The 27720-nt window shown below is 65.3% G+C and overlaps 1 protein-coding gene across 1 annotated transcript; it reads left to right on the top strand.

The window, feature by feature from the left end:
* Positions 1 to 3990: 3990 nt before the first annotated feature.
* On the top strand, positions 3991 to 27541 carry MYO15A (myosin XVA; the record flags this gene model as incomplete). The annotated part of the gene is made up of 63 exons (XM_082490744.1): positions 3991 to 7059; positions 7991 to 8073; positions 8303 to 8366; positions 8462 to 8571; positions 8813 to 8887; positions 9110 to 9200; positions 9664 to 9767; positions 10309 to 10372; positions 10464 to 10577; positions 10793 to 10954; positions 11059 to 11172; positions 11284 to 11342; positions 11631 to 11754; positions 11842 to 11937; positions 12028 to 12159; positions 12606 to 12731; positions 12911 to 12988; positions 13380 to 13534; positions 13678 to 13723; positions 13864 to 13988; positions 14234 to 14351; positions 14443 to 14618; positions 14688 to 14772; positions 15057 to 15110; positions 15286 to 15367; positions 15457 to 15587; positions 16328 to 16423; positions 16514 to 16749; positions 17338 to 17516; positions 17640 to 17712; positions 17895 to 18089; positions 18246 to 18340; positions 18439 to 18527; positions 18622 to 18745; positions 18806 to 18966; positions 19110 to 19173; positions 19274 to 19412; positions 19758 to 19848; positions 19934 to 20030; positions 20286 to 20407; positions 20533 to 20592; positions 20757 to 20832; positions 21231 to 21346; positions 21428 to 21546; positions 21631 to 21772; positions 22047 to 22158; positions 22307 to 22381; positions 22803 to 23008; positions 23080 to 23213; positions 23292 to 23349; positions 23506 to 23578; positions 23809 to 23882; positions 23974 to 24056; positions 24249 to 24379; positions 24501 to 24595; positions 24981 to 25058; positions 25314 to 25410; positions 25491 to 25651; positions 25752 to 25885; positions 25994 to 26127; positions 26763 to 26896; positions 27208 to 27348; positions 27440 to 27541. 63 exons carry the CDS (start codon positions 3991 to 3993, stop codon positions 27539 to 27541), a joined length of 9933 nt encoding a protein of 3310 aa, XP_082346870.1.
* Positions 27542 to 27720: the final 179 nt, after the last annotated feature.

Raw genomic sequence — 27720 nt, 5'->3', positions numbered from 1 at the left:
GCGATGGCACTGGGCTGTGACCTGGCTCCGAGGTCGCCAGCCGGTGTTCCTGGGTCCATGCCAGCGCTAAACCCAGGACACCTCGCACCCAGCTGGTATCTGCTTCCAGCATCTGCTCCAGCCTCTCTTCTCCCAATAACACCTCCCTCACGGGCAGCTCTCGGTGTTGCGCGGCAGCCGGCAGGCAGGGACGTGGTGTGCATCTCCCGGGGAGATGCTCCCCCATCCTCAGTTTGGAGGAGAGAACTGGAGGGTGTGGAAATCAGCAGCCAGTTCAGGGGTGTGATAGGCGCTCGGGATGGCAAGGAGAGACCCCCCCGGGGACTTGGAAGACCCTGCTGCTCTCGTATCCCCCATTGCTGGAAGGGTCCAGCCTGGGGTACTCCCGGCATCCCTGGGGCTCGTGGCTGGAGCAGCGAGAGATGTGGCAGGGCTGCCCCACCTCCGCACGGGTGTTTAAAAGTGGATGCACAATGATACAGAACTGATGATGGGGAAGGAGATGTGATGAGAGATGCCCCGGCCGGGAGGTGCCTGGCCAGCTGGGCTTGCTCCATGGGGCCGAGGTGCAGAGCTCCGGTGAGGCATGGTGTGGTGGGGTGGTTGTGGCACGGGTCCCTGCTGTAACTGGAAACGGGCTGTAAGCAGACCCGGGGCCAGCCGGTGACCATAGACCTGCCTGGAGACATTGCAGCTGCCACCCCGGGAGCTCTGCCCCGCTGATGCTGGTGCTCCAAAGGTACAGTCCTGGGCAGCCGCGCGTCGTGCCGGGCTGGGGCGGGTGAAGCAGAACTTCGGTGGCCAAAGCTTCCCTTCCCTTTCTGCACCCAGCCCTGGCACGGCCCCGGCCTGCGGTGGTGGGACAGGGGCTGCCCTGGGCCATGTCCCTAGGGTGAGGTGGCTTTCTCTGTCTCAGCCATGTGGCTGGAGCCGTTCAGGGGTGGTGGGGTCAGAGGATGCTCTGGGCATCTTCTCCCAGAGCCCTGGTCCCCATCGCCACCAGGTTTTGCACCCAGGGTCCCTCCCCTGCCCTGCTGCTGCATGCGGCCATGCCCAGACACCCTGGAAACTGCCACCCAGTGTTGGTGCCCCACAGTTTGGGGTTCATGGCCGTGGGTTCCCCCTCCAACCCCCAACATCTGCCACCATCCTGCTGCACCTGGGCACAAACACCCCTTCCCCAGCTTTGCCGTGCCAAAGGTGGGTGGTGAACACTGTGCTCACGGGTGAAGAAGCCAGGGAGGTGTGGGGGGGGTGTCCAGTATGGGGCTGGGACTGTGGAAGGCAGCCCCCTGTGTGGGGTGAAGCCAGCTGGGCTGAGGTCAGGCTGCCAGCTCTCTCTTGCTCTCCCTTCCCCCATGTCTCCTCTCGGAGAGCCCTTATCGTGGGCAGGCACCACAGGCACAGCCAAGGCAATGGCACGGGGAGCCCTGCCAGCACCGCCAGTCCCTCTTCTGCCCTACCCGGCTTGGCCGAGGGTGGTGGGGACAGAGGTGGGGACCACCGAGGGCAGTGGGATGGAGGTGGAATCCTGCAGCAGCTTCTTGCCAGCCAGGTATCCCCTTGCTGTCCGTCAGCAGCCGAGGAAGGGGCTGTGCCCATAGTGGTTCCCTGTCACACTGTAGTGCCGAGGCATCGCTCCGTGCACCAGGAGGAGGGATGGTGCAGTGGTGTGCGCAGGGCAGGCTCCATCAGCCCCGTAGGGCACGGTGGCAATAGCAGATATGTGTGTGGACCATGCCAGTGCCATGGCGGGAGTCCTGAGAGGTGATGCTCCCCGTGGGTTGGGCTCTGTTGACGCTCTTTCCCACTGATCCCATGTTTGTGTCACCCCATAGACCCTCTCCTGGTACCTCTGGGTGCCTCCCCTCCTGCCCTGTCCCTCTGCTCTCCCTGCAGCTCCAGGGCAACCTCCTTCTGTGCAGACTCCACCGGGGTGTCTCCGGCCCAGAAATTAATGCAGGGAGGTGGCCAAAGCCATCAGGTCACAGTTGATACCCCCTCCACTGCCAATGTGGCAGGGAGGGACCGGGCTGGGGAGAAGACAGCGCTGTGAGGTGCCACCCGTGGGGATCTCCTGGTCCTGGAGGGGGGCAATGGGTTCAGTCCAGTGGCTGCTCCTGGTTCTTGGGTTCCCTCAGCTGCTGCACAGCTGGATGCTGATGCTGCTTCTCCTCTGGGTCTCCCCAAATGCAGCCTGTGAAGGAGTGGAGTAGGTGCTACCCCTGCACACACAGCTCCTGCTGCTGCCGGCAGGAGAACGCGTAGGGCAGCAACGTTCCCACCACCACTGCTTAAAATTTCATGAACCTGCAGTCGCAGGGATCCAGTCCTGGCATTAACATTTGATGTGGTCACGCTGTGTCTGGGCACGTGCGTGTGCAAACACCTCTGGCGCTGCCGCGGGGCACATGTGTGGCACACGCAAACCCCCTCGCCAGCTGCATGCGGGCATGCATAGCACCCTGCATGCACCCGCAACATGCATGGCACGGCATGGGGAGTACCTCCTGCCTCCTCTCTGCTTCCCAGCAGGGCTGCGGGATTCGGTCTGGTGTTGAGTTCCTCCTCCACAGCGCTCCCCTTGGCCATGTTCCCAGTGCCGGGGTGGCGCGTGCCTTGGGCTCTGCAAAATCCTCTCCTCTCTCTCGGTGCCGCCGTTTGGCTTTGCGGGGTCAAACGGGTCCCTGTGCTGCATCCTCCTCCGTGCCGGGTGGAGGAAGAGGCTGGTTCCCCGGGGAGGTCCGAGGTGTGGGGAGGTGGCAGGCTCCAGTTTTGGGGTGGTGACAGTACTCTGTGCTGTCCCCTGCAGTGTCCCGCCAGGGGATGCTCCCTGCCGGGGGGTCCAGGCGCTCCCCTGCACCCACCACAGGGGTCCTTTCCTGCTCCTTCGGAAAAGTCTCATGGCTGGAGTGGCGCATCCCTTACATTATTCATGCCGCTGCGAGCCCCGGCGGTTGGGTTACAGCCGGAGCTGAGCCGCCAGCACCGTGCTGCCTAACTCGCGGGGTGCCGCGGGAGGCAGGAGGCAGCTCCTGCCGGGCTGCACCGGGGCTGCCGTCCCACCGCCCCAGCGCCATGCCAAGCAGGGGGCCACCGGCGGCCAAGGGAGCCACGCACAGGCACGTGCCTTGCCGAAACCAGGTACAGGTAAATACCCCCCCAGGGCAGGCTGTGGGTTCGGGAGCTGGACGGTGTGCCGGGAGCCGCCTTGTGCCGGCGTGGGGCATCATCTCCCAGGGCCCCGCTGGGGCCAGAGCATGAGCACTCACCACCGCCAGGATGGTCGGCAAGAAGGGGGAGCCCAAAAAGGATGCGGAGGCCAAAGGGAAGGGGGGCAAAGGGAAAGGGAAGGATGGCAAGAAGGGCAAGAAGGATGTGCCCAGCGAGTCGGAGGAGACCTCGGACACGGAGCTGCTGAAGGCAGAGGAGAGCGAGGAGACGGAGGTGGTAGAGGAGGAGAAGGAGAAAGAGAAGGATGAGGAAGAGGTGGAGGTGGAGGCTGTGGAGGAGCCCAAGAAGGGGAAGGGGAAGGAGAAGAAGGGCATGCTCAAGGGGGTGGTGGCGAAGAAGCCGGGCCGGGGAAAGAAGGTGCAGCTGGAGCCAGAGGAGGAGGAGGGCGAGAGTGATGCCGCACCGGCCAAGAAGAACCTGAAGGGCACCTCCAAGCTGGTGATGGGGCTGGCAGCTGACAATACCAAGAAGAAGAAAGGGGCCAAGGGCGCGGAGGCCAAGCGCCAGCCCAAAGAATCCGCGGAGCCTGCCCCAGCTGAGGAGGAGGAGGCAGCAGCGGCGCCGAAGGCCCGGGTGAAGCGGAGCCTCCGCAGCACCTCCAAGCTCTTCCTGGGCTTCAAGAAGCTGGGGCTGCGGCGGCCCAAGAAGGGGCAGTTCAAGAACACATCCCGCTTCTTCTGGGGGCTACAGAAGCACAGCACCAAGAGGAAGAAGAAGAAGAAGAACAAGGCGGTGCTCAAGTCCACCTCCAACCTGATGGTCCGCTTCAAGCGCGTGGGCAAGAAGAGGAAGGAGGCAGAGAGCAGCTCCCCGCCGGCGAAGCCATCCTTCCTGCTGCTGCGGCGGGGCGGGCAGGTGGCCGAGGACAGCGCGTCCCTCTTCCGCCGGCGCCCGGAAAGGAAATTCAAGCCACGGGCGCAGGTGTTGAGCAAGGCGGCCGCCGCCACGGGCTGGCTGGCCAGGAAGGTGCTCTCCCGGCGTGGGCGGCTGGTGGGGGGCAGCCGGGCAGCCGACACGGCCTGGCTGTCCCGTATCGGTGCCAGGAAGCTGCCGTTCCCCGCGGAAGACGAGATCCTCAGGCACCGGGCCAACATGAAGCGGATCCCCGGCAGCAGCGGGCTGTCAGCTCCCGGCGCCACACGGCACAGCCAGGAGAGGCACGGCAGCATGGTGCGGCGCCCGTCCCGGCGGCGCTCTCAGCGCGCACCCGCGGAGATGCCAGTGCCACGCTATGGGTGGGCCGAGGAGGAGGATGGAGCCTACAGCCGCCGCCGCAGCTATGCCAAGGAAGAGGATGGAGCCTACGGCCCCCGCCGTGGCTATGCCAAGGAGGAAGATGGAAACTATGGCTCCCGCCATGGCTATGCCAAGAAGGAAGATGGACCCTATGGCATGCGGCATGGCTATGCCAAGGAGGAGGATGGAGCCTACAGCCCCCAGCATGGCTGTGCTGAGGAGGATGGAGCCTACGGCCCCTGGCGTGGCTACACCGAGGAGGAGAATGGAGCCTACGGCCCACAGCATGGCTACGTGGAGGAGGAGGAAGGCTACATCCAAACCCCAGCCTACCCAGCGGGGTATGGCTTTGAGGATGCGGTGCCAACCCCCTACACCGACTACCCTGGCTACGAGGCAGAGGATGAGTACGGCTTTTATGGCGGGTTTTGGGAGGAGGGTGACCCGCCGGGGCACCCCTATGGCTACACGGAACTCGAGGACGAGGGGCCGTTTGGTGGCAGGTCCTCCCTCGCCCTCTACGACCCTTACAGCAGCGACCCGGAGTACGGCGAGGAGGCGGTGGGGCCCTTTGGCTACGGGGGGGACCCCTACGAGGACTTCGGGGAGCCCCTTGCAGGGGGGTACCCAGGGAGTGAATACCCTGAGCATCGCATCCAGTACAGCGAGGGGGGGTGGGCGCCGCATGCCCAGTCCTCCTGCAACCCCTATGCCCTGGCCCTGGAGGAGATCGCCGAGGCCGAGGAGCCCGAGGAGTTCGAGGAAGAGGAGGATGAGGAGGGGGAGTATCCCTTCTCCATCCTCAGCGCCTCCTCGCTCCGGGGTATGCGGGAGACGCTCTCCTCCAAGCTCTCCCTCAATAGGAAATTCAGGCTCTTCCCCCGGCCCCAGGTCAAACTTTTTGGCAGGGACCGCCTGGACGTCCCCCTCCCGCCGTCTCCTCACCTGCCCACCACCCGCGACGAGGATGACTACGATGAGTATGAGCCACCTCCACCACCGGCAGCCCCTGGCCCTGCGGCATCCCCGGGACGACGGGTTTCGGCAGCGCGGGCATGTGGAAGCCCACTGGGGCAGTTCCTCCAGCGCTCCCTCTCGCAGCCCCCCGGCCGCCCACCTCGGGGCTCAGGGGGATTTCGGGACCCCCGCACTCCCCAACCCTCTTACAGACGCTCTGGCCGCAGGCTGGCGGGGATGGAGAGCGCTGGCTCGGGGGGCCGAGACCCCCCACTGCGAGCATCTTCAGTCAGGGACCCTTCCCCACCAGCGGGGCCCTGGGGACAGCCCCCTCCCCGAGAGCCGGGGGCTGTGCGGCGGCTGTCACTCCGTAACCCCTTTGCCAACCCCGGGCGCTCCCCATCACCGCCGCCATCCCGGCAGCCCCCCGGCAGCGTGCAGGGCGAGGGGCTGCGGCGATCACCCTCCCGCGGTGCCAGCATCCGGCGGTTCGGCCCCGAGACCCCCGCCCCACCGCCGGCCGCCCCCCGCTCACCGGGGCCGGTGGGGGGGAGGCGTTTGGGGATGCCCAAGCCAGGGTCGGGGAGACCCCTGTCCCCACGGCCATCGCGGCGGAGCAGCCCCCCAGGGTTGCCGCTCCCCCAGGCCTGGCCCCGGCTTCCTGAGCCCCCCACCAAGGCAGTGAAGCCGCTGCAGAGGACCCCCTTCCTGGCACCGACCCCCCGCCCCGGCAGCCGCCGCCTCAGCCCCCCCGGCCCCTCCTGGGATGCGGAGCTGCCCCCCTGGCAGGGTACCGCACGAGGTCTCACCAGGGTGCCCCCCCCTCCCAGCCCCGCTCCCAGCACCCCCAAAACCTTCATCCAGCGCATTGGGCAGCCCCTTGCCGGTATGGCCACCCGCTCCCCCCCAGGGAGGCCATCTCCGGCCAAAGCGGGGGGCCGCAGCCCCTCCCTGGGGCGCCCTGTGGGGCAATCCCTGGCGTCGCTCCTCGTGGAGAGCATGGCCCCCGCTGAAGCCCCTCCGTCCTCACCGACCACCCGACGTCCCTCCTCCCGCTCGCCCTCCTCGCCTCGGCGCCCATCCCGGCGGGACGGGAGCACCCGTAGATCACCGAGCCCACCGGCGGGTCACCGGGCCTGGGCTGACACCGGGCGCCCCATCTTCCCCTCCTCCCCGCGTGGTGACCGCAGCCCCTCGCCGCAGCGTCGTGCCGCTTTCCCGGCACCCCGTGGCCGAGCCCCCGGCTCACCGTCCGCCCCCCACCGCAGTGCCCGTTCCCCAGGGCTGGCGGAGGCCATTGAGGGCGACGGGGCGGCCGGGGAGGAGGGCGCGGGACGCTACGCGGTGGTGACGCCGCAGGTGCAGAGGTTGGGCTCCTTCCGACGGGCCTCCCGCATGTACAAGCAGCACTGGTCCACACAGCACGTCGTGCGGGTGCAGGAGATGCCCGACGTCTGGACGGCTGAGCAGGGCGTCCCCCGGCAGCCCACCCAGCGCGGCCGGCGGTGGGCGAGCCAGCGGGGAGCCGACATTGCCCGATACCTGAGCCAGAGCTCGCCGGCAGGCGGCTGGCGGGACAGGCACCCCTGGGCGGCCGGGTACCTGGGCACCAAGCAGCCCTGGCGCAGCAAGGTAACGCCGGTGGGGAGCCTGCCGTGGGTGCCGGTGGTGGGATGGAGCCGGGGGGCAAGCTGGCAGAAGGACCCGGGAGTTGAGATGTTCCATGTTGAGATGGCTACCAGCTCACCAGGGCATGAAGCCACCAGAATCGTGGGGTTTGCGGCACCCAGAATGGGGGGAAAGCGTGTATGGGGGCATTGGGTGTTGGTGGGGGTCCTGTCGCAGGGAGCGGGTTGGAGGGGGGGTGGTCATCACCCGTTGCATGTACCCCCCTGCGCACGGCCCCCCTCGGGGACACTTGACTCTCGCCTATGGAAATGCTGAGACCCGATCTCCGGCTGGGACGGGCGCGGGTGACACGCTGACCTGGCGGGTGTCCACTTTCTGCCCGTCCCCTGGCCGGCTGCCAGCACAGCCTCCCGCATGCCACCTGCCCCGCATCACCTCCGCGCACGGCCGTGGGGAGCAGCCCCCCGCCCCACTGCTCAGCCCCCACCGCACTCCATTTCCATCATCTTCCCTTGCAGGTGCCACCCCGCCTGGGGGTCTCCATCACCCACCCCTTGCAGCCTCCGCGGGGGTTCGGGTGAACCGCCCGGTGTTGCGCTGGGGGCGGCACAGCCGCCTCCGCCTGTTCCCGCCTGCTCACAGCGAGCAGGACTGAAGCTCACCAGGAACAGCCTTTCCTGGGATGGTCCCCAGGGACACCTTGGTGTCCCCATTTCCAGCGCTGCTGCTCTCCCCTGACATGTGACACTCTTGCCGGGGGTCTTGTTTCAGGGCTGTGGGATGCTTGCTCGCACCCTTGCCATCACTGGCTGCGGACTGTACGGTTTGGGGTCACAGATGGTGGTTTTGGGGTGGTGGCGGTGACCGGGTGGGATGCCGGAGGGGGTTGACACAACCCTGCTGTGATGGAGCCGGGCTGGGTTGTTCCGTGCAGATGCAGTCACTGTGCAGCCTGCCCATCGTGCGGTACCAGGAGCCGCAGGAGGAGGACGGGCTGGAGGACATGACCCAGCTGGAGTGAGTGTCCCCTTCCCCTTCGCCACCCGTGGTGACAGCACGGCGGGGACCAACGGGGCTGCAACCCCCCCCAGGCACCCCATGGCCCCCGCTGCTCCCCACCCCATCCCGTCCCAACACAGGGTCCACTCCAGCCTCCCTGGCCTGGGGAGTCTGGGGACATGTTGAGGGACAGCAGACACCTCCTGTCCCTCCACCACCTCCTAACGCAGCCTCTGCTCCACACCAGGGACCTCCAGGAGGCCGCGGTGCTGAGCAACATCCGGACACGGTTCGAGCGGCAGCTCATCTACGTAAGCTTAGGGGTGCATAGCGTCCCCCAAAGACCCCTTCATGGGGGGTCATCACTCTCTGAGCGCTCACAGCCCCAAACCTTCCTCTCCTGCAGACCTACATTGGCAGCATCCTGGTGTCGGTGAACCCGTACCGGCTCTACAACATCTATGGGACAGAGCAGGTGCTGCAGTACGAAGGCAGAGCGCTGGGCGAGAACCCACCGTGAGTACTGGGGTATCCCCAAACACCCTGTGGGGACAGGGGTACCCTTACCAGCCGTCACCCACCCCTAGGTCCTACAGCAGCCGCCAGGCTGGGTGGTCCCAGGGCTCTGAGGACCCTCCATCGCAGGGTGCTGAAGCAAATGTGTCCATGCGTGGGGATGCTCAGGGTGCAGCGGGGGTCCCCATGCTGGGGTGATGTGGCACTGCACTCCCCACCTCTGCTTCCTTCCACCCCCCAGGCACCTCTTTGCCATCGCGAACGTCGCCTACTCCAAAGTGATGGATGCCAAACACAACCAGTGTATCGTCATCAGGTGGGACACGGTTGTTCCCCAGCACAGCTGCCTCCTGGGATGCCCCCTAATTAGCTCTGCCATAATTGCCAGTTGCAGGATGATGCCACCTGCCTGCCCCGGCCCCACGGCTGATGGGCACCACTGGGGATAGGGTGCTGGGTGGGTTTGGGGTGGGCACACCCCTCCAGCCCCCTGCTCAGATGGTGATGGCCTCGTCTGTGCCCTCTCTCTGTGTTTCAGTGGGGAGAGTGGCTCGGGGAAGACTGAAGCCACCAAGCTGATCCTGCGCTACCTGGCAGCCGTCAGCCAGAAACGCAGCACTGCCCCGCAGGTAGGGTGCTGCCCTGCGGACAACCCCATACCCTTGTCCCACCTCCCCATGTCCTCTTCCACCCTCTGCTCATGGTTCTGCTTATCCCTATGCTTCCACCCGGACCACGGCAGATAGAGGTATCGGGGGACACACATGGGCTGGGACCATTCAAGGGGACTGAGCATCGTGGTGGCATCTCTGCCATGTCACCCCAGTGGCGGGGGGATGGCAGGGATGGACAGCAGGAGCTTGGTGCATGCATGTGCATGGGGTCTTTGTGCTCTCCTGCATCCTTGTGCAGCCCAGCTGTGGAGCATACCTTGAATTTTGGCACCCATAGGTGTCTGCATGGGGCAGGAGGTGGCAGGGAGGGTGGCACAGGTGGCAGGGTGACAAGAGGGAGTCCCCTAGACATGGGGACAGCCTGTGGCATGTTGGGGTGCCTGGGCTGACCCTGTGGCTCTCCCCATCTCCGTGGCAGATCCTGGAGGCGACCCCCTTGCTGGAATCCTTCGGTAACGCCAAAACCGTGAGGAACGACAATTCCAGCAGGTTCGGGAAATTTGTGGAAATCTTTCTGGAGGAGTAAGTAATGCTGAGCAGCGCCCAAGCGTGGCCTGTCCTCCCCGTGTCCTGCTCCCCTGCCTGGGAGTGCCCAACCCAGCCCCCAGCCCCGCTGCCAGGCTGCCCCTGCCCCTCAGCTCTGGGGTGGGACACGCACAGGGATGTTTTGGGGGACAAACCTTGGTGGGGGAAAGGTGATGTCACCTGAAGACACGCAGTATTTGCTGCCCCTGATAGGGGCAGGGACGCTGTGCCCTAGGCTGGCACCCTGCCCGGTCCCCATCCTTGTCCCCACAGCCCATCCCACCCTCCCTCACCCCCTCTGATTGCAACGGGGGGTGCCCGATTTCACCCCGGGGTGCAGCAGCTCCAGCCCTCACTCTGGAGCCCAGTGTGGGCACCTCTCCCTGCCCACCCATCCCTGGTGGGGGGCGCCTGGGGACTGGTACTGACCCCCTCCGTGTGCTGGGGGAGCATCGTGGCATGGATGGGCACCGGCGGGGGGGCCACAGCCCCTGCCACGCTGAGGTTGCCAGCCAGGTGCCCGCTCTCACCCCTGCAGCGGCTTGATCTGCGGTGCCATAACCTCACAGTACCTGCTGGAGAAGTCCCGTGTGGTCTTCCAGGTGGGTTGCAAGGGGGTCCTGAGGTCTGGCACCCGCCACCCCCCCTCACCCCCCCGCTGCCCCTGCCCCAGCTTGGTCCTGTGTTCCCCAGGCCAAGAGCGAGCGCAACTACCACATCTTCTACGAGATGCTGGCAGGGCTGCCCGCCCACCAGCGGCAGCGGTACTGCCTGCAGGGCGCCGAAACCTACTACTACCTGAACCAGGTAGCGTGTCCCCTGCCCGACTCCCCCGCACTGCCCGCTTTTTGGGGGGCTGGCCAAGCTCAGGGTGCTGGTGGGTTCCTGGGTCCTCCTGGATTCAGCATGTGGATGGGGAGGGTGCTCAGGGCAAGGCGTTCCCCCCTACCCCTGGGTGTCCCACCCCACCCCTGGGTGTTCCCCCCCGGGACCTGCTGACGGCACCGAGGGGGCCACACCAGGGTGGGAACTGTGAGATCCCCGGCAAGGACGATGCGGAGGATTTCCGTCGGCTTCTCAACACCATGGAGGTGCTGAGCTTCAGTGTGGAGGAGCAGAACAGCATCTTCCGCATCCTCTCCTCCGTCCTCCACCTGGGCAACGTCTACTTTGAAAAATACGAGGTACCCCAAGGGGAGCCAAGCCATGCTCCTTGGGCCCAATTTGGGATGCGGCGAAGTGGGGTGGTGTGTGTCACCGCATCCCACCACCTCATCGTATCCCACAGACTGACTGCCAGGAGGTTGCCACAGTGGTGAGTGCCACGGAGATCCGGACAGTGGCTGAGCTGCTGCAGGTGTCCCCCGAGGGCCTGCAGAAAGCCATCACCTTCAAGGTGACGGTGAGTGCGGGGTGGGGGCACAGGCAGGGAGGGGGCGTCCCTGGTCCCTGGGGATCACGGCTGCTGTTGCTAAACCTCCATCACACCCTTGGTTTTGTGCACCCCAACCAGGAAACGCAGCGGGAGAAGATTTTTACCCCCCTGACTGTCGAAAGTGCTGTGGATGCCAGGTAGAGGGAAGGGGGAACTGTGCTGTGTGGGGGCACGGGGGGTGTCTGGCCCCCAGGGACAGGGCGAGAGGTGAGATGCCAGGCTGGGAAAGGGGACAGTCGAGTCCCTGAGTGCAGATTAGGCTCTTTGGTGATTAAAACTGCAGCCTCAAGGGCTGCCCCGTGCATGACGTGAGGCTGTGATGGGTGCTGGCCACAGTGGTGAGGATATGTGCCGTGCCGTGCCATGCTGTGCTGTGCCATGCTGTGCCGGAGCTCCACTGCTCTGCTTATCTGCCCCCTCCCCAGGGATGCCATTGCCAAGACTCTCTACTCCCTGCTCTTCGGCTGGCTCACGGACCGCATCAACAAGCGGGTGTACCCGCGGCAGGAGGCCCTCTCCATCGCCATCCTGGACATCTACGGCTTTGAGGTGAGCAGGATCCACCTGGCTCCATCCCCCCAGCCGCCAGCCCCAGGGCTGCCAGGTCTCAGGTGCCGCGGACCTTCCTTCTTGCAGGACCTCAATTTCAACAGCTTCGAGCAACTATGCATCAACTACGCCAACGAGTACCTGCAGTTCTTCTTCAACAAGATCGTCTTCCAGGAGGAGCAGGTGGGCCGGCAAGCGGTGCTGAGCTCTGCCCCATGCCAAGCATCACCATGGGGTGGGGGGCGCAGGGCTAACTGGGTGCTGGCCCTGCAGGAGGAGTACCTCCGGGAGCAGATTGAGTGGAAGGAGATCCCCTTCAGTGACAACCAGCCCTGCATCGACCTCATCTCCCAGAAGCCCTATGGCATCCTCCGGATCCTCGATGACCAGAGTTGCTTCCCCCAGGTGAGGGGTTGCCCGGTGCCAAGGCAGCAAGGACGGCAGCACCGGGTGGTGACCGTGCCCAGGGTGACACCATCGCCCAGGGCTGCTTTACTCCTGGGCTGTCCTGGACAATCTGGGAGACCTCCCAGGTTTCTCTGGGCTGGTCAAGCCCCGAGAGTTTCCAGGTCTGTGCCACTGGAGCAACTTCTCCCAGAGGACTTGCTTTTGCAGGAATTACTGAAAAACTGCTCCCAGCTGCCCTATAAAAGAGAGAAGGGTGGTTGCACCCTCTCTGCCGATGGGGAAACTGAGGCACAGAGCAGCAGATGCCCATCACTGCGCAGCTGCTCAGTGGCAGAGCTGAGAGCGGGGTCTGGCCAGTTGTCCAGGCATCCCCATCCCAGTGCCTACATCCCCAGGCCTGCTGAACAGCCTAAGCCATGTCTCACCCTTGTGTCTGTCCCCAGGCAACCGACCACACGTTCCTCCAGAAGTGTCACTACCACCATGGGATGAACCCACTGTACACCAAGCCGAAGATGCCACTGCCCGAGTTCACCATCAAGCACTATGCAGGGAAGGTGACCTACCAGGTGTGTGGCAGTGGGAGGGTGGAGAGGGTTAAAGAAGAGGTTTATGGAGTTGATCCCTCACCAGAGAGTGAGGGGCAGGCCAGGGGGTCCAGCTAGGGGCTCCACATCCATCCAGGCACTCCTCCCCCCCCCCCACCATGCCACTGGGCTCCTCACCACGAGGTTTTGCTATTTGCCAGGTTCACAAGTTTTTGGACAAAAACTACGACCAGGTCCGTCAAGACGTGCTGGACCTTTTCATCAGCAGTAGGACCAAGGTAAGGCCCTGCCCGGCCCTGGCTTTGTGGTGCTGGGGGGACAGCGGGCATGGATACCCCTTCCATACATTCCACTTTTCACATTCCCAAGCCTGTGGCCCCATAGCAGGTGAAGCCAAGGGGAACCAGGAGCAGAGGATGCCTCCAGATCCTCCCTGTGCCCTCTTCCCACAGAGTCCTCTGCGCTTTGACCCCTCGAGCACTGGCACAAATGGGCACGTGGGCTGCTTTTGTGCTTCCCCACCCCCATCTGGGGAACCCAGCTGCAAATAGGGGATGCGACTTGCTCAGGGATAGCCAAACAGGCAGTGGCCGGGCTGGGAAGAGGAGCCAGGAAAGCTGCACCATCCCGGTCACCTTCCTCCTCCCTAACCCTTCCCATCTCCTCAAGGTGGTGGCCAACCTCTTCTTCGGCCATGCCCAGGTGGTGGCCCGGCAGAGGAGTCTGATCAGAAGGAGCAGCACCAGAACGCGGCGGTACAAAGCCCCCACCGTGGCTGCCCGGTTCCAGCAGTCGCTCCTGGACCTGGTGGAGAAGATGGAGAGGTCAGGGCAGGCAGGGTGGGCAGGGCAGGCAGGGCAGGCAGACAGGCTGTGCCCTGGACTGGTGGGAACAGGGTGATAGCCCAGGGTGGCCAGGATGGTTTTGTCCCCTGTTCCCCATGGCTGACGGGGTCTTTCCGACGCAGGTGCAACCCCTTCTTTGTGCGCTGCCTCAAACCCAACAACAAGAAGGTGAGAGCCAGCTTGGGGCTTTCCTACTCATGGCGACGCCGATACTGCCTGCCCTCACTGGCACAGGGAGCACGGCAGGAGCGTGGTGGGCAGGGGTCTTCCCACACGGCCACCGAGGCTTCTCCCCATCTCACCCCCAGGAGCCGGGGCTCTTTGAGGCTGATGTGGTTAGCAGCCAGCTACGGTACTCAGGGATCCTGGAGACCATCCGCATCCGCAAGGAGGGCTTCCCCATCCGCATCCCCTTCCTCGTCTTCATCGACAGGTGTCTTGGGGGCTGTGGGTTGGGTACCACCATCCCAGCGAGGGGAGGCCACAAAGCTTGTGGGTGTTTTGGGGGGCAGTGATTGGTCTGGGGGGCCCCCACAGTGGTAGCTGGGAGCCCCCCACTGTGGTGCACAGCCCCGGGAGAAGCTGCTTTCCCAGGTGTGGTGCTAATCACCACGGGGAGGGTCTGTGCCGGTGTCCCGGTGGAGTCCCACATGATGATAGTGTCATGGTCTCACCCAGGTACCGCTGCCTTGTCGACATGTGGTCCAATGTCATTCCCAACGGGTCCAACTGCGTGGAGATGCTGAGGAACCTCTGCCCCGTCAGCCCCAGCATGTACTACGTCGGTGTCAGCAAGGTACCGTCTCGAGCAGAGGGCTCTGCTCCAGGGATGCCCTGGGGGAGGGTGTCCAAAGCGGGGGGCTCATGGTGTCACCCCCTGCTCCCAGCTCTTCCTGAAGGAGCAGCTATACCAGGCGCTCGAGAGCAAGCGAGCCCGTGCCCATCACCTGGCTGCGCTCACGCTCCAGCGCTACGCTCGCACCTTCTTCATCAAGAGGCGCTTCCGCTCCCTCCGCCGAAAGATCGTCCTCCTGCAGAGCCGGGCGCGGGGCTACCTGGCCAGGTGGGGGTCTTGGGGGCACTGTGGGTGGGTGCTGGTGGGTGACAGAGGGTGACGGGTGCCCTCCCGCAGGCAGCGGTACCGGCGCATGCGGCACACGCTCATCAAGTTCAGGTCGCTGGTGCACATCTACGTGAACCGCCGGCGGTACCTCAAGGTGAGGTGGGGGCTGGCACAACCCAGAGGGGTCCCAGGCACCCACTCCCACCCTGCTGCATGCTCAGTGGTGGGTCTGGAGAGGGCACAGCGTCATCCCCAGATCCTGAGCCCCCCCAGATGCCATCTCCACCACCTCCTCCGTGCCCCGTGGGGTGTGTGCAGTGCCTCTTTGGGGTGAAAGCCTGGTGATGCTGGGGGTGTGATGGCACCCCAGGGGGGTCCCACTGCCTCTGGGTACCCCTCCATGCCGGCAGGGGCTCAGCGCAGCTGCTCTGCTTGCAGAGAAAGGAGGATGCTCGCCGGCGGGCGGAGGAGGAGAGGGAGAGGATGAAGCAGGTAACGGTGTGGCGCTGGGGGGAGCATGCATGTGTGAAGCCCGTGCAATCTGTGTTGCTGTGCCCTCATCCCTGCCACGTGCTCGCCTGTCCCCATGCTGCTGGCCAGGTCACCCATGGGTGCTGGGGCAGGGAGCAGCGTGGCAAGTGGGTGCATCCCTGTGCTGCGCTGGCAGGAGCTGACGAGGAGGGAGGTGGTGGACGTTACCCATCTGGAGATCCCAGCAGAGCTGATGGGGCTGCTGGAAGCTGCTGCAGGTGAGCGGGTCCCGCACCACCACCGACACCATTCCCAGCCCCGTGTCCCCATTCCTGTGGCCATGCCGTAGCTTTCCACTGTGCTGTAGCCTCCCGGGAGGTGAACGCCGGCTGTGTGGTCCTGGTGCCACCACCAGTGCTGCAGCCCGACTCCAAGCTCACCCTCCCGCTCGACATCAATGACTACCCCATGGCCAAGTACGTGCGGGGCCACTTCCAGGTAAGGTGGGCGCTGCAACCCGGTGGCGGGGAGCCTGCCCCGGCGGGCAGCTGGCTTTCGGGGAGTCCTCGGTGCCCTGGTCGTGGCTGAGCGGTTAGGTTCAGGGTCCCTGTGGCAGCTCTGCCTGGCGGCTCCCCGCACCATCCCACCGGGCTCTGCCCCGGCTTCGGCCCCAGGGATGCCATGGGGTGTGAGAGGGGCCGGATCCGGGGCGGCCGCGGTGCTGCGGGGAGCCGGCTGCTGCCTCCTTCCCTCCGCATGGGTTCCTGTCGTCTCCAGAGGCCAGGGGGACCCCGCTGAGGTTATCGGAGAGAGACCCACCGAGCCCTCCTGGATGCCCGGCGCAGGGCGGATTCAGAAACGCTGGGGCGGGAGACCAGGTCGTTTTGTTCCTGGGACCTGGGCCCCATCCCCCGTTGCTTTGCCCTCTTCCTCCTCCTCTTTGACCCCTATTTTGCGCTGTGTTTCCCAGTCCCCGGCATCCCAAACAACAGCGCCGGGGCCAGGTCCTGCTCTCAGTGTCACCGAGGTGCTGGCATCTCTGGTGCTGCCAGCACAGCCTGAGCCCATCCCTGTCCCACTGCCAGGAGGCTGCTGGCCCCATCCTGCACCCCAGCCCCTTTGCAGCCCCATAGCCCCCATCCAGCATCACCACCACGCTCAGTGCCATGGGGCCAGCCCTCTGTGGCCTGGGGCTGTCCCCAGGGCTCCGGTAGCCATGGGTGCGGGTGTCACCACAGGAGCCAGCGTTTGGGATGCTGACGGCCCCGCTGGCAGCCCCCCTCACCCGGCTGGATGAGGAGCTGTGCCATGAGGCTCTCAGCCTCTTCCAGCTGGTAGGTGGGAAGGCACGGGATCCAGCACCGCGGTCCCCTGCCCATTCCCTGCCCAGGTTCAGAGGGAGGACCTCGCTGTCCCCACGGCAGATCCTGCGGTTCATGGGGGACCCGGGACTGGGCGGCCCACAGGAGACCCTCTTCGGCAACTACATCGTGCAGAAGGGGCTGTCGGCACCGGGGCTGCGGGATGAGCTCCTGGCACAAGCCGCCAACCAAGTCTGGCGTAACACCAACGTCAACAACGAGGAGCGGGGCTGGCTGCTGCTGGCCACCTGCCTCAGCGCCTTCCCCCCCTCCGCCACCTTCGACAAGTATCTGCTCAAGTGAGCCGGGTCTGGGGACAGGGATGGGGACCGGGGCTGGCTGGGACCCTCAGGGATAGCCTGGCACTTGTGCCTGGGGACACTACTGGGTCTCTCCAGAGGCTCTCTGACCCAGCCTGGCACCTGTGCCTGAGGATGCTGCCCAGGTCCCACCAGGTCCCTTCAAGATCTCTTGGGCCAGCCAGGCACATGTGCCTGGGGAAGCTACCCAGGTCCTGCTGGGAACGCTCTGAGGTCCCTCTGTGATCCTTGGGGCCAGTTTGGCACACATGGCCAGGGATTGTGCTCAGGTTCCTCCAGGATCCCTTGGACCAGCCTGGTACCTCTGCCCAGGGGTACTGCCCAGGTCCCTCTAGGGATGCTCTGAGGTCCCTCTGTGGTCCCTGGGGCCAGCCTGGCACACGTGCCTAGGAATTATGCTCAGGTCCCTCTGGCATGCCTCTGGCCAGCCTGGCACATGTGGTCAGGATGCTACCCAGGTTCCTCTAGGCATGCTCTTAATCCCTCCGTGGTCCCCTGGGCCAGCCTGGCACACGTTCCTGGGGATGCTGCCCAGGTCCCTCCTGCAGCATCCTCCCTTCCCCGCAGGTTTGTCTCTGACTACGCCTTTGCCGGCTATAAGCCGGTGTGCCAGCGCAAGCTGATGCACGCCATGGCGCGGTCGCAGCTGGGTGCCGCGGCCGCCCGCACCTTCCCACCCTCGCTGCTGGAGTGGACGGCGAACCGGCAGCAAGCCAGCATGGCGCTTGACCTCCACTGCTTCAACGGTGCGAGGTGGCGTGGGGCTGGGGACATGGTGGTGAGGAGGGTCGGTCCAGGCTTGACCACCCTGCTACCGTCATGGGCAGGAGGCAACCGGCAGGACCCGCTCACCGCCCATCCCTCCCCAGGCGACCAGTTCTCCTGCCCCATCCACTCCTGGAGCACGGGCGAGGACCTGGCAGGGGATGTCCTGAAGCACAGGTACCCGCCAGCTTGGCAGCCCCGCACCCAGCAGGGCGAGCACGGGGCACAGCATCACCCCGGGGCCATTTTGGGTGACCCCGGGACCTGGGAGCCAGGATGCCCAGATCATGGGCAGGGTGTCCCCATGGAGCTGGGGCACCGCTGGCAGCCTGTCCCCGTCCCCAGCATCCTGCTGTCAGCAGGGGCCTGGTGGAGGGCTGGCGTGGCTGGTCCGTGGCCATGAAGGCGGGTGCCCAGTGGGCCGAGCTGGCTGGCCACGACTATGTCCTGGACCTCATCTCCGACCTCGAGCTGCTCCGGGGCTTCCCCAAGCAGAAGTCCTGCTTCCTTGTCGCATGGGAGGGGGCCGAGAGCCGCGGCGGGGACAGCCGGGTGTAGGTACCCGGGCAGGGACAGGTCCCCCACCATGGGGCTGGTGGGGAAACGCTGGCGCTGGGCTGGATGGGTGCTGGCAGAGGTGTGGGTTGGTGTCCTGGGTGGGGGTCTGGCACGCAGTGGGTGTGGGATAAGCACATCCTCCCTCCCTGCAGGGTGCTGGGACACGGCTTGGATTTGGATGAAGTGCCTCCTCCTCCAGCTGTGAAAGCCCCCACGCTGCCATCCACGGAGGTGTACCCCCCCCACGGTAGGGCATCATCCCCCCCGGCCCCCCGGAGCTGCTGGCAGGGTGGTGCCAGTGAAGTCCTGCCATGCCAGTGCTCATCCCTCCTCATCCCCCAGCAGATGGTGAATTTGGGGAGCCTCGGAGCCAGAAGGGTCTGGACCGGTACCTGGACAGTCTGTTCGACCCCGTGCTCTCCTACGGCAATGGGGTGAGAGGGGCATCCCCTTGCCCAAGGCAGAGGGGGTCCACCATTTGGGGGGCGTAGGTGGCTTGGCCTCTGTCCCTTGACGCCTGCCCCCCAGGAGCTGGAGAAGCCGACCGCTGTCTCACAAAGGATGAAGGGAGGAGGTGGCACGGGAGGGGGGGACAGTGGCAGTGCCGGGCGAAGCGGAGCCCAGGTGCCCATGGAGACTCATCAGCCGAGGGGTGAGCTCCTGAGCACTCCTTGCATCCCGACCCAGCCCCCTGCTTGAGTTTCCCCACCAGATCCCTGGTCCCTGGTGTGGGGAACATCCCTGCGCCCGGTGCCCCACAACCCCGGTACAGGGCTGCAGGATGCTGAGCTCTCCTCCTTTGCCATCGCAGCCCCGGAGCCAGCCCCGTCCCCGCAGCGCCGGGCAGATGCCAACCAGCCGCCTGGGCCCCCGGTCAGTGGGGCAGGGCTGGTGGGGGCCAGGAGGGTTCGACCCCTGCCCAGCCTCTGCTGTGGGGCAGCTCTCCCGGGCAGCTCCCCAGGGGTGGGCACAGCTGGAGAGGATGCCAGATCCTCACGGGATAGTGTCCCTTGCAGGGCAGAGCAGTGGAGGGGACACCAGCCCGTGTCCCCCAGCCCCGGCCCTACTCACAGAAAGCCGGTAAGGGGTCCTGGTGCAATGAGGGGGGTGATGGGGACTCGTGGCCCCAGGCGTGAGGGCGATGCCTGGCCCCCCCTGAGTCACCTGCTTGTCCCCACAGCACCCGTGGGCCAGCGGTGGCCAGGTGAGCTGGTGCGGCATTCCCGGCTCAACTCGGAGCACTTCCCACGGCCCACGCATGACATCCGCAACATCATCCGGCAGTGCCAGCCAGCCCCGCGCGGCTCCCAGCCCCCCAGGTACCCACTCAGGCTTCTCCTGCCTGCAGATGTGTGTGCTGGCCCTGATGTCGGGGTGCAGGCAATATCAGGGTGCAGGTGATGCTGGGGGTGCAGGCAATGCTGGAGGTGCAGGTAATCTTGGGATGTAGGTGATCCTGGGATGCAGCTGATGCCAAGGATGTAGCTGATGCCAGGAAAAAATGATGCTGGGATACAAACGATACTGGGGTGCAGGTGATGCTGGGGTGCAGGTGATGCCGGGATGCAGGTGATGCCAGGGTACAGGTGATGCTGGGGTGCAGGCGATGCTGGGGGTTGCAGGTGATGCTGGGGTGCAGGCGATGTGAGGTGCTGTCTCCGTAGCAAGCTCTTTGGGAAGAAGCTGGACCCCCATGAGGAAGCCATGCAGATCCTGAAGGAGCAGCTCTCAGCAGCTCGGGTCCCAGCGGCTGTGGTAGGGGTGTGGCTGCCCACATGTTCCCCAAACCGGGCTGGGGGGGGCTGCCGGCCCCGACTGCAGCCTGCTCTCTGCCTCACAGGGGCCCAAGGAGGCGGTGGCCACGGTGAAGCCAGTCACCAGTGGCAGGTACCAGCTGCGAGCGCCGATGGGGCGTTCGGTGGCCACCCGCCCCCCAGGTATCGCAGGGCAGAGCCGTGGTACTGGGGGGTCCAGAGTGGGGTGGGTCACCTCGTCCCCCCCAGCAGCACTGGGTGATGCCTGATGCAGCCGGGCGCTGGTCCAGCTCTGCAGCATCCTCACGGAATAACTGCTGTGCCCGGCTAAACCCTCCCTGCCCCACAGCTGGCCCCTGTGCCTCAGTTTCCCCGGGTGGAGAGGGGTCGGTGGTGGTCCCCCCCAGGGATGTGGCAGGGTTTTCCGTCCCTTTGCAGTCTCCATCTCGCGGGAGCTCCCATCCGAGGGGCAGCAGGTCCAGACCCAGCTGCACCGGAGCAGCAGCGAGGACTTCTACACCTACCACAACGTGCCCTGGAAAATTTACATCCGCAAGGAGGTGCGGGGGGAACAGGGACAGGCTGGTGTCAAAGTGCTGCAGGGCTAAAGGGGGCTTTTCGTCGAGCCCGGGGCCCTGTGGGGTGGGTGATGCCGGTGATGCTCTGCCGGTCTCCCTCCTGGCAGGTTTTCTACCCCAAGGACAGCATCAACAACCCGCTGCTGCTCGACCTCATCTTCCGGCAGGTGAGGCACCGAACCGGCCCTGAAGCCCCCACGGAGGTCCCCTGGGAGCTGGGGTATCCCCTCACCTCGGCTGCCCCAAGCCAGGGGGGGCCGTGCAGGGCAGAGGGGCTAGGGAGCACACCGGTCCCCCCGCACGGCCCCGCTGTTCCTCAACCCTTCCCCAGATCTTCAGTGACACACTCTCTGACACCTGCATCCGGATCAGCCAGGAGGAGCGGCTCCGTTTGAAAGCCCTCTTCGGTAATCCTTGCTCACATCCCTACGTCCCGCTGCTCCCGGGCTGGGGGGCTCACACCTGGGGGGCCCAAACCTGGGGGGGGTCTCACACCCAGCCATTCTGGTGCCTATCCTCATCTCCTGGGCATCTCCAAGCCACAACTGGCTCTGCTTAAAGCCAGGGTAGTTTTTCCTCCAAATGCAATGAGTCCCCTGTGATATAGTGCTCCACAAAGTGATGAGTTGTGTCAGGTCTCAGCCAGGCTTGCTGCATCAGGGGGTGCTGGGGACACACACCTGTCTCCATCACAGTCCTGCCAGGCTGGGGAAGGGGATGAGCATCTCTGCTCTCCCCTTGAACCCTGTGTCTGGATCCTCCCCAGGGAGGGGGGACACTCACCAGCAGGTATTTCTCCCTGCAGCGGAAAACAAGCTGGACTCCTTCAGCCCCGTGGCCACCGAGAGTGTCAAGAGGGAGATCATCGCCGCAGCCCGTGACGGCTGTGAGGTGTATTTCTCCCGCCTCTTCCCTGCCACGGTGAGGGTCCGGCCATGGGGTGGGTCGGGGGGGGCAACGCAGCCCCCGTGCCCCTGGCTGAGGCAGCATCCTGGCCCGCAGGGCAGCGTGGGGACAGGGGTGCAGATTCTGGCCGTGTCCCACGCCGGCATCAAGCTGCTGCGGCTGGTGAAGGGCACCAACGTCCCTGGGGAGCAGCTGCGGGTGCTGCGGGCGTACAGGTAGGGGCGAGGAGCCCCGGGCAGTCAGGGTGGGATGGGTGCTGTGGGTGCCGGGTGTTTCAGCCTCCCCTCGCCCTGCCCCAGCTACGCCGATGTGCTGTTCGTGACCACTCCGTCCAGGAACATGCTGGAGTTCAACCTGCGCAGCGAGAAGCTCATCCTCTTCTCCCCCAAAGCTCCCCAGGTCAAGGCCATGGTTGACCACTTCATCACGGAGCTCAGGAAGGTGGGGGGTGCCCCGGGGCCAGGGGGACAGCTGGGGGCACATCCTGGGGGCCAGACTCTGCCTGTGTGTCCATGTTTGGGGTATTGAGGTGGGCAGCGGAGGGCAACCTGCAAATGGGACCATGCCTGGGGTGAGGGGGCATTTGGAGGGCACCATGGGGTGGTCCTGCAGCCATGGGTGCTTGAAGCCCCTGTGCTGGGTGTGATGTGGGTGTGTGTGGGTGTGCATGTGTGTGCCTGCGCGCACGGGCTGTGCCAGTGCCCCCCGTGCCCAGGACTCCCAGTACGTGGTGGCTGTGAGGAACTACAGCCCAGAGGACGGGGGGCAGCTCAGCTTCCACAAAGGGGACATCATCCACCTGCAGCCGTTGGAGCGCCCCGAGAGAGGTGAGCAGCCCCCCACAGCTCCCCATGCTGAAATGCCATTGATGGGGAGCACAGGGGCACCAGGACTGATGGCTTCACTGGCCACAGAGGTGGCCATGCCTCGGCCTCACATCCTATGACACCTCATGTCCCCATGATGTCCCTGCAGACCACTACTATGGCTGCGTGGTTCGCAAGAAGGTGATGTACCTGGAGGAGCTGAAGACAGGCACCCAGGATTTTGGTGGGTGCCACACTGCCCCTGTGCATGTCCCCAGTGTGCATACACTGCCCTGAGCCGTGTCACCTCTTGGGGCTGGGGCATGGGGCAGGATCTTGCCTCTGTCACCCTCCAGCAGGACGGTCTGGGCTCTTTTCAGCACTGACCTGATGCAGGGGGAAGTTCCCCTGTGGTTCCCACCGGGGTGGCACCCACTGTTGCCCCATGTCCCTGCGGGTGATGGGCTTTGTGGCCTCTGGTCTGTGCCATTACCTTGAGCAACGCCCAAACCACAGCTGTTTCCACCCAAAAACCACAGCCAGACCCCTTGGAAAGGGCTCAGGGTGCTGCAGGGTGCAGGGGGGAGCAAGCGGACAGAGGTTTTTCTGGGGGTGACCCCCAGGGCTGCCAGCCCAGGGCCATCCCCACTGTCTGCCCGGTGCAGGGTGGAAGTTCGGGGCCATCCACGGCAGGTCGGGGCTCTTCCCCACCGAGTATGTCCAGCCCGTTGCAGCCCCTGACTTCGTCCATTTGCCAGCGGAGAGGAAAGAGGAACCCAAGGACAAGCAGGGCAAGGTGGCATCTTCAGCGGCTGTGGCTGTGGCTGTGGCCTCCACTGCTGTGGCTCAGGAGCTGGACCGGAAAACCGAGGTGGGTACTGGCCGGGGGCCATCACCGGCGTGGTGCTGTCTGTGCCTGGTGCCCACCGTGCCGCTCCGCAGGCGTCTCCCGCCAGCACCACCTTTGTGGAGGGTCCAGAGGGAGATGTCGGTGAGCGGCTCGGGGCCGGCGCAGGGACCTGCCCCATGCTGGCCTTTGCCAGGAGGTATTTCCGCCCAGCTCGGCACGGGACCACGTGAGTGCCTGGTGGTGGGATGGGGACAACCCATGGCAGGGACACCTGTGCTCACCCGTTCCCTCATCCCTCTCCCAGGGACTCCTGTGGGACGAGGGCCAAGACTGATGTGCTAGAGATGCTGATGTTCACCAAGGTACAGAGAAGCGGGGTGCCTCATGGTGCCCCTGCCCTGCTGTCACCTGCGGGTCCCCCTGAAGTCCTGGTGTGCTCAGGAGCTCCCCAAATGCTACCCCAGACCCCATCCCATGCCTCCTGGCTGCTCCCGGGAGCTGACTCTCTCCCCTTCCAGACCCCCATCCAGGAGTCGCTCATTGAATTTGTGGATGGTGGCATCAGCAAACTGGCCACCGAAGCTTTCCAAGGTAGGTGAGGGAGCACAAGCACCCTGTCCCTCTGCCCCACAGCTATCCCCAGCCCCATCCTTGGAGGAGGGTGGGGGCAGGCCCAGCATGGGCAGGTGGGATGGCCCAGGGAGGGTTTAGCTCCTCCGGTCCCACTGCCCCAAGTGCCCAGGATGTTGCCCACACCCGGGGAAGCATGTCCCCGGGGAAGGAAAGGGATGGGGTGAGCTGTGGGGCTTTGTTGTCCCCAGCCGTGATGAAGTTCATGGGTGACCACCCTCTGCGGGGACAGACGGAGCTGGATGCCATCTGCACCATCCTCAAGGTAAATCCCCCGTTGGGGTGGTGAATCCTGGTCAGGAGGGTGGCAGCTGGGGATGTCCCCAGCCGCAGAGCGAGCCGTGCCTGTTCCCCAGCTGTGCGCGGAGCATGAAGTCCTGCGGGATGAGGTGTACTGCCAGATCATCAAGCAGGTCACCAACAACACCAGCTCCAAGCCGTGAGTCCCTGCACCCATGCTGGCCGCCCCTAGCTGGGACAACATAAGCTGGCACTAGGGACACTTGTGTCCCTGGCCAGGCTGAGTGGCCCCACAGTGGGCTGCATTGCTCCCCGGGGTGGTGGATGCCATTGCAGTGTCTGCGGGCACCATCGCCCTCTCCAGGGGCTCAGCCCCGGCTCTTCCTGGCAGGGACAGCTGCCAGAAGGGCTGGAGGCTGCTCTACATCCTCGCCGCCTACTACAAATGCTCCGAGGTGCTCCGGCCCTTCCTCCTGGCCTTCCTGCAGGATGCTAGCAGGCACCCGGAGCTGCCCTTCCAGGGTAGGGGCTGTGCATGCCCCAGGGTGGTGGGTGCACGGTGGGGAAGGACACCCAGGGGTATCACAGGGCTCCGGAGATGCAGCTCAACCCTGTCCTTCACCCTGGTTCCCGTCCCCACCAGGCATCGCCAAAGCCTGTGAGCAAAATCTGCGGAAAACCCTGCAGTTTGGTGGCCGCAGCCTCTTCCCCAGCAGCATGGAGCTGAAGGCCATGGTGGTGAGACTGGGTGCCCGTGGGGCAGGGCTGATGTCAGCTTGAGATGCCTCCTGGAGGTTTGGGTTCCCCCCCATGGTCTCAGGATCCACCCCCAGACACTGCCCTGGGGCTGAGCTGATGGTGCGGGGAGCCCAGTCCTTTGTGGGAGCTGCTCTCCAGGGGCACCATTTTGAGGGTGCCCTGAGCTTTCAAGGGTCCCCAGAAGGGACACAACTCTGTGCACGTGGGGTGGGGGGCACAATGGCTCACCCGGGCAGGACGGGCAAGATACAGGATGATCCCCACAGGATGGTCCCCGTGGGACAGCTTGGGGATTCAGGGTGTCCTTTGGGGTCTTGCTGTACGAAGGGCCCCCCTGCACCCCAACCTGTCTGCCCCCATGCAGGCTGGACGCAGCGCCAAGCGCCAGCTCTTCCTCCTGCCCGGTGGCATCGAGAGGCACCTCAAGATCAAGACGTGCTCAGTGAGTTGGAGCGGGCAAGAGGCTCGGTGCACCCGGGTTCGCAGTGACACCTGGGTTGTGGGCACCCCGAGGACGTGGCTGTGGGGAGGGCTGCACCCCTCGGCTGTCCCCAGGCTCGGGGACTTCGTTCTCTGGGAAAGTGACATCCCTTCCCTGGGGAGCCACACGGGATGAGCCTCAATGCAGGACCCATCAGTGGCCCCGAGTGTGGCAGGGGTATGTGGCAGTGTCCCAGCTGCCTGTCCCCGCGCCCAGGTGGCTCTGGATGTGATCGAGGAGCTGTGCAGCGAGATGGGCCTGCAGCACCCAGAGGCTTTCGATGAATACATCCTCTTCGTGGTGACCGAAAGAGGTGAGGGGCTGGCGGGGACTGCCGTGCCGCTGGCGGGTGCGGTGTGTGGCAGCCATGCTCAGGCTCCCGGGGCGGCGCAGGGCAGAGCGTGCGGCCGCTGACCCACCGGGAATACGTCCTTGACGTGGCTGCCGAGACGGAGCGCCGGGACACCAGCTACACCTTCTGGTGCCGCCGTGTGGTCTGGAGCCAGCCTCTCAAGTTCGACAATGAGCTCTATGTCACCGTCCACTACAACCAGGTTGGGCCACCCCACCAAGCTCCCCTGGGGCCACCGCCCTGTCCCCCTCCTCCAGCATCCGCTGTCCCCGAGCCCTGTCCCTGCACTCTGTCCCCCCCAGGTGCTCCCCGACTACCTCAAGGGGCTGTTCACCGTCCTGCCGCCTGCGAGGCCGGGAGAGCAGCACTTCCCGCACGTGGCCAAGCTGGCTGCCCTCCAGCACCGAGCCAAGGACCGCCACCACCTCCCTACTGTGTATGGCCTAGGGCAGGGGGACCGGGGTGGGGGGAGTGGGAGAGGGGCACATCCATGGGGTGCAGGACCCGCTGGCCAGTGCTGGCCCTGACCCCCGGCTCCCCGCAGGCGGGAGGTGCAGGACTACGTCCCCCCGCAGCTCTTCCGCCTGCTGAAGGCCCAATCCTGGCTCCACATGGTGACCCAGCACATGCAGCAAGCTCAGGCGCTCAGTGCCCACCAGGCCAGGGCACAGTTCCTGGGTGAGCGGACACAGAACGGGCACGGGGAGGTGATGCTGCCGGGGATGCAGCGCTAACGAGGCCACAGTGCTAATGAGGATGCAATGCTGCCGGTGATGCAAGGCTACTGGTGATGCGACGCTGATTGTGTCCTCCTAACGAGGACACAATGCTAATGAGGATGCGATGCTGCTGGAGATGCAATGCTGCTGGGGATGCAAGGCTGCTGGGGACCTGACGCTGCTGGGGGTGCAATGCTGCCCAGGAAGCGATGCTCACAAAGCTGTGATGCTGCCCCTGATGTGATGCTGCTGGATGGCTCCTCCGAGGGGAGTCTGGGACAGGCAGACCATGGCCCTGTGTGGAGCCTGAGATGCTGCGCAGGACCGTGGCAGCAGGGCAGGGCAGGCTGCTCCCAGCCCCCGCGCTCAGCCACCCACGCAGGCTGTGAGGGGGCCCCTTAGCTGCTCCTGGGTCTGATCCTGTTTCTGGGTCCAGAGCCTGAAACCGTGCAAGGCTCTGGGAGCTGACCCAGCTCCTGCCAGGCATAGGGCCAGCTGGGACCCTTGGCAGAGTCCCCGTGGGTGCAAGTTACCCCAGGGACTGGGCAGGAGAGGGTGGCAGCGGGCACTGAGACCCCATCCTTCACCCTGCAGGGCTGCTGAGCGCCTACCCCATGTTCGGCTCGTCCTTCTTCTACATCCAGAGCTGCAGCAACAACGCCATCGTCTCACCCTGCATCCTGGCCGTCAACCAGAACGGCCTCAACTTCCTCAGCAAGGAAACCCACGTAGGTGGGGGGCTGTGGGGGGCACGGGGTCCCATGGGCACCACCCGTCCCCTCCTGCTCCTGCTGCAGGGACAGAGCCAGGCAGCACCGTGAGGTGTGAAGGCAGGTGTGAGGGGGTGATGTCCCTCTCCGAAGGGGACAGGGTCCCCAGGTTTGGCCCCAGCAGGCCAGGTCTGCCCGCCCGTGCCCACCCTACGTGGGGGGCTGCATTGCTGGCACCCTCCATCCTGCCCATGTCCACACTCGCTCCGGTCCTCGGTCCCCTTGGAGGGCTTCCTGGGTTGCTTGGGCCACCCACACTGTCCCTCCAGGAGCCCGTCGCCAAGTTCTCGCTAAAGGAGATCCAGTCGACGCGGACGCAACGCCCGACGGCCGGATCCAGCTACCCCTACGTGGAGATCACGCTGGGCGACCTCCTGGCGCAGGGCATCACCCAGCTGCAGCTGGAGCAGGTAGGGGACACCCGGGGCTGGAGATCCGGGGTCCCCGCCGGGGGTCTCACGGCGGTGGCACATCCGCCGATGGCGTGTGACCCTCGGGCAGGGCCTGGAGCTGTGCCGTGTGGTGGCCGCGCACATGGAGAGGCTGTTGGGAGCCCGGGAGAAGAGGCTGACGCTGCCGCCCAGCGAGATCACCCTGCTCTGAGCCCACCACGGATCCCCGCCACGGGGGACAGAGGACGCATCGATCCCGGGGTGTCCCCAGCCCGGCCCGGTGGCCGCTGTCCCCCCCCGTCCCCACCTCGCTGTTGTTCTTGGGGTTATACACGCCCGTGAGCCCGGCCCGACTCGGCGTCCATGGTTTTGTGCCGCGCTCGCCGCTGT

The sequence above is a fragment of the Vanellus vanellus genome (assembly GCF_965231255.1).
Source record: "Vanellus vanellus genome assembly, chromosome: 14".
NCBI classification, from domain to species: domain Eukaryota; kingdom Metazoa; phylum Chordata; class Aves; order Charadriiformes; family Charadriidae; genus Vanellus; species Vanellus vanellus.
The sequence above is the reverse complement of the archived record's forward strand: the minus strand, read 5'-3'. Positions and strand labels throughout refer to the sequence as shown.